Source organism: Diaphorina citri, unplaced genomic scaffold, assembly GCF_000475195.1.
Source record: "Diaphorina citri unplaced genomic scaffold, Diaci psyllid genome assembly version 1.1 scaffold4095, whole genome shotgun sequence".
In the NCBI taxonomy this organism is placed as follows: domain Eukaryota; kingdom Metazoa; phylum Arthropoda; class Insecta; order Hemiptera; family Psyllidae; genus Diaphorina; species Diaphorina citri.
This window is the reverse complement of record NW_007381494.1, coordinates 8,030-12,762: the sequence shown is the minus strand read 5'-3', so window position 1 is coordinate 12,762 and position 4,733 is coordinate 8,030. Positions and strand designations below refer to the sequence as shown.

Here is a 4,733-nt window from a genome sequence, read left to right as displayed (position 1 = left end):
GTGATATTTCCCTTACGCTTCAATATCTTACACAGCTTCTTATAATGTTCGTAATCTTCTTCGGATTCAGTTTTCTTTGCCGGTCTCCCACCACGGAAGATATTCTTGAGCATATCCAGTATGGACTTCTTTATTGTCACCTGAGTGGTAGGGATGGTCATGGTGAAGAAAGATCTCAGTTCAGGGCTCACCGAGGCCCTCATAAACGCGAGAAAATCTTGATAGTCCCATGTTCCGTTGAAGTTCAACCGCGGATCATCTGTTATGACATGAGCATCGTCTTCTTTTGTTGACGTCAACTTGAGGCGTTTGGTTGACTTTGGTTTCCTCTTGAAAGTAAACACAGGGATTTGGGTTCCATAGTAAGTGCGACCATTAAGGTTGAATATTGTTGAAGTTGGTAAAGTCCTCTGGGAATTCCGCAGAGTGTTACCACTAGTAAACGTACTTGCTATACTATTAAGGATTGTACTCCTGGCTAGTGGGTTCTGGAGTTTACTTTCTGTCTTGAATGTATCCGTGAAACTGGAAATCCTGGAATCATGACATTGAAAAGTTGTATGAATATTTAGCTGCACATCTTCAAAAAAGCAGCTTTTATGTTTGGTCTTCACAGTAAAAGGTGATAATGTACTATCTAGAGTACAACTGGTGGTGAAAGTTGGAACAATTTCACTGACATTATTTTTTAAACTCTTTTGAAAATAGTTCCAAAGATCTTTTTGATCTCCTGGAATCATGACATTGAAAAGTTGTATGAACATTTAGCTGCACATCTTCAAAATGGTAGCTTTTATGTTTGGTCTTCACAGTAAAAGGTGATGGTATACTATCTAGAGTACAACTAGTGGTGAAAGTTGGAAGAATTTCACTGACATTGTTTTTCAAACTCTTTTGAAAATAGTTCCAAAGATCTTTTTGACTTCTGTCTTGGATGTATCCGTGCATCTGGAAATCCTGGAATCATGACATTGAAAAGTTGTATGAACATTTAGCTGCACATCTTCAAAAGTAGTAAACGTACTTGCTATACTATTAAGGATTGTACTCCTGGCTAGTGGGTTCTGGAGTTTACTTTCTGTCTTGAATGTATCCGTGAATCTGGAAATCCTGGAATCATGACATTGAAAAGTTGTATGAATATTTAACTGCACATCTTCAAAAAAGCAGCTTTTATGTTTGGTCTTCACAGTAAAAGGTAATGATGTACTATCTAGAGTAAAACTAGTGGTGAAAGTTGGAACAATTTCACTGACATTGTTTTTCAAACTCTTTTGAAAATAGTTCCAAAGATCTTTTTGATCCGAGGGTATTGTTTTCATTTCCTCGGAAGAAGAGGAATCCTTATTTTGATGCCATGCTTCCCACCATTTTTGTCCTGATTTAGTAGAAATGCCAGCAAGAAAGTCTTCTATTTTCATGGAGGGGAGTGGTTCTGATGTGTTGCAAAACTTGGCTATAAACTTTTTGTCATTTTCTAATAATGTGTCTGGTTTTGAAGTTTTACTAAAAAATATTGTGGAATTCTGCACAGTAGGGCTAACTGCATCAACAGAATTTAACTTAGTGGATAAAATATTCTCTTTAAATTTGGGATCCTGAATCGATATCGAGATTTTAGAAGTTTCACAAGTGAACTTACTTTGGAAGATTGTTTTGTCATTTTCTAATAATGTGTCTGGTTTTGAAGTTCTACTAAAAAATATTGTGGAATTCTGCACAGTAGGGCTAACTGCATCAACCGAATTTAACTTGGTGGATAAAATATTCTCTTTAAATTTGGGATCAATCGACATCGAGATTTTAGAAGTTTCACAAGTGAACTTACTTTGGAAAATTGCAGAATTGGCAACTTTATCATCATCAGTTAGTGCTTCCTTATTTTCAACATTCCTGTCTTCGTTGTGTGTTTCTGGGACGACATTTTTATTTCTCCTGAACATGTTCAACATTCTCTTGAAAAATCCCATTGGCTTTGTAGAACCTTTGGTAAAGAATTTGTCAGTAGTTTCGTTGTGTTCCTTCATTAAATTTGGGATCCTGAATCGATATCGAGATTTTAGAAGTTTCACAAGTGAACTTACTTTGGAAGATTGCAGATTTCGCTACTTCAATATCATCGGTTGGTACTTCCTTATTTTCAACATTCCTGTCTTCGTTGTGTATTTCTGAAGCGACATTTTTATTCCTCCTGAACATGTTCAACATTCTCTTGAAAAATCCCATTGGTTTTGTAGAACCTTTGGTAAAGAATTTGTCAGTAGTTTCGTTGTGTTCCCTCAGGTTCACTTGACGTCGCTTACGGCTCATTGGTGCTTGTGTTACATTTTCGGTTTTATTCCTTTTGAAGTATTCCATAATTCGTTTGAGAAAGCCTTTGCTTTTCGTTGCGTTCCCCCTTGTCCTTAGATTTTGAAACTTTCTTACTACTGCTTTCCTCGCTTTCTTTAGCTTGTGAAGAAGTCTTTTCCAATGATACCGCGAAATTTTTGTTGTGCTCGTCACAGTCGTTCCCATTTCCTCAGGTTTGGTTGTTTTCATGAATACATTATATTTTCCGAACAGGTTTTTCATGTAATGGATGAATCGGCTTCCCGAGGTTTCATTTGAATAAGAGGTACTTGTACAATGTTGTTTGCTTTCGACATGGGTACTTGTAAAGGTAACCGTAGTTTTGACGGTGGAAGGGGTAGAGGTTACCTCATTGGTACTAGCTTCTATTTCAATATCAGTTATTGGTTCACCATCAGATATTATTATTTCACCACTATCTGTGGTAGTCTCAATAATATCTGAAATTGAAAATAATTTTATGAAATACCTACCTACTACTTACATTGTGCAGTGGTCGATTTTCCAGTGGTCAGTGGTCAATTTCCTGAAAGGATAATACACCTTTCCTTTCTGAAATAGGGGTCAGATCTAGGCAGGATTTAACCATTATTTCTCTATTCGACACTGATGATTCTTCAAGCCACGTGGTTTCCAATATTTCCTATATGATTTATTTACAATTTATTATGATGTTACTAAAAAACATACATTTCCGGATCTGAAACAAGACACAGTTATGTTGAGCTTCTATTTCAATATCAGTTATTGGTTCACCATCAGATATTATTATTTCACCACTATCTGTGGTAGTCTCAAGAATATCTGAAATTGAAAATAATTTTATGAAAAGTCATGTTGGGTACTAATGTAACATAAATAATTTATGCTTCTAATCTCATTGTGATGTTCTTTGAATGTTGCTGCGAGAGAAATTCAAATGTTTGATAGTTTTGTCAAAATGTCAATTCTAATCTCATTGTGATGTTCTTTGAATGTTGCTGCGAGAGAAATTCACATGTTTGATAGTTTTGTCAGCTCCTAAATTGTAAACTACTTATGTCCCATAGCCCCATGATTCCCATGAATCCCATGTACCTACATATTTTACTACATGGGCATTTTAAAATGAAATGATCGCTTTATTGATCTATGAACGAATAGATAGGACATTGGATAAGCTAACTAGTTTAGATTGGAAAGACAATGTATAGATTAGGTATCAGGTAGGTGTGATTAGATATTAGATATTAGATATTAGTGCTTTATTTAGACTGTCGAATTAGGACATGTAGTCCCATTATCTCAACAGTTTAATATTGCACCACTTTATTTATTTAATTCATAAAGTACAAAATGGTTAGGTATCAGGTGATTAGATTAGGTATCAGGTAAACAAAACAAAAAAAAAGCTATAGGTATTTTCGTAGGCATTTCAACAACTATGTACATTAGGTATTAGATACCTACTACTTTTTTTTTCAATTACCTGAGCTATGCATTTGAGTACCTCCTTCGATCTCCACTCTCGCTTTCTCACTGCGGGATAATGGACGCATGCCAACGTCAGAATATGGAAGGATGTGAAGAACGAGAAATTTTGTATAGGAGTACGAATATTAAACTACCAGTAACTTTTTTTTGGAAATGTCTATTAAGTTGAAGAATGCTTTAAACTATAAACCTTAAGATGTGTCCACACATAGTCGACCGGCTATGGTGTCGACATCGATCGATGTCGACTGAACCGTCCACACTGCCTCGACAACATAGATTTACCTCGTCCACTATGTTTGGACACACCTTTAGATTTAACGGACATGTGTAGAAGGAACAGTCTCAGACAAAGTTAAAATACCCACTTGTCTTTTGTCCATGACTTAATTAGTTTAATGCCAATTACAGTTCTGTAAATACCATCAGATCCAATCGGATTTGAAATAAATTAACCGAGGAAATCCGAAATTTTTCGAGTGAAAAGGTTGGTGCCCTTCATTGGCCGATTGGAAAGGCCGATTAAGGAGAAAATGCTTACAATTGTTCGTACAAGAAGTCTAAGACCGGCACTGGTGTCCCTCAGAACGGGCGGGCGGCCAATTCATTATTGAAAAATGTGAAACATGTCATGTAATTGTGAGCTGACTCCTGAGGTATTGAACTGTTCTATGTGTGTGACACGTGAATTATTGAGTTCGTACCTGATTTATACTGTCGGATTATAGACATTGTTTAATTGTCCTGTAAGCCAGTCTAGCTAGCTTGGAGGGTAGCGCCTCTGACTCCATCAAGGCCCGGGGATAGCAGCTTAACTCCAAACACAAAAAGCCCACTCCGAGGCTTAGGTGTAGGGGCAAACAGCCCTAAAGGATGGGTTAAGCTTATACGAATCTACGAATCTACGA

The 4,733-nt window shown here is 36.6% G+C and overlaps 1 protein-coding gene across 1 annotated transcript; it reads right to left on the bottom strand.

The window, feature by feature from the left end:
• Positions 1-16: 16 nt before the first annotated feature.
• On the bottom strand, positions 17-3,890 carry LOC113472156 (the record flags this gene model as incomplete). The annotated part of the gene is made up of 4 exons (XM_026831777.1): positions 3,821-3,890; positions 2,085-2,792; positions 891-957; positions 17-534 (listed from the first exon to the last, which is right to left on the bottom strand). Coding segments are annotated over exons 1-4 (1,363 nt in total), but the record flags the coding sequence as incomplete, so codon positions are not given.
• Positions 3,891-4,733: the final 843 nt, after the last annotated feature.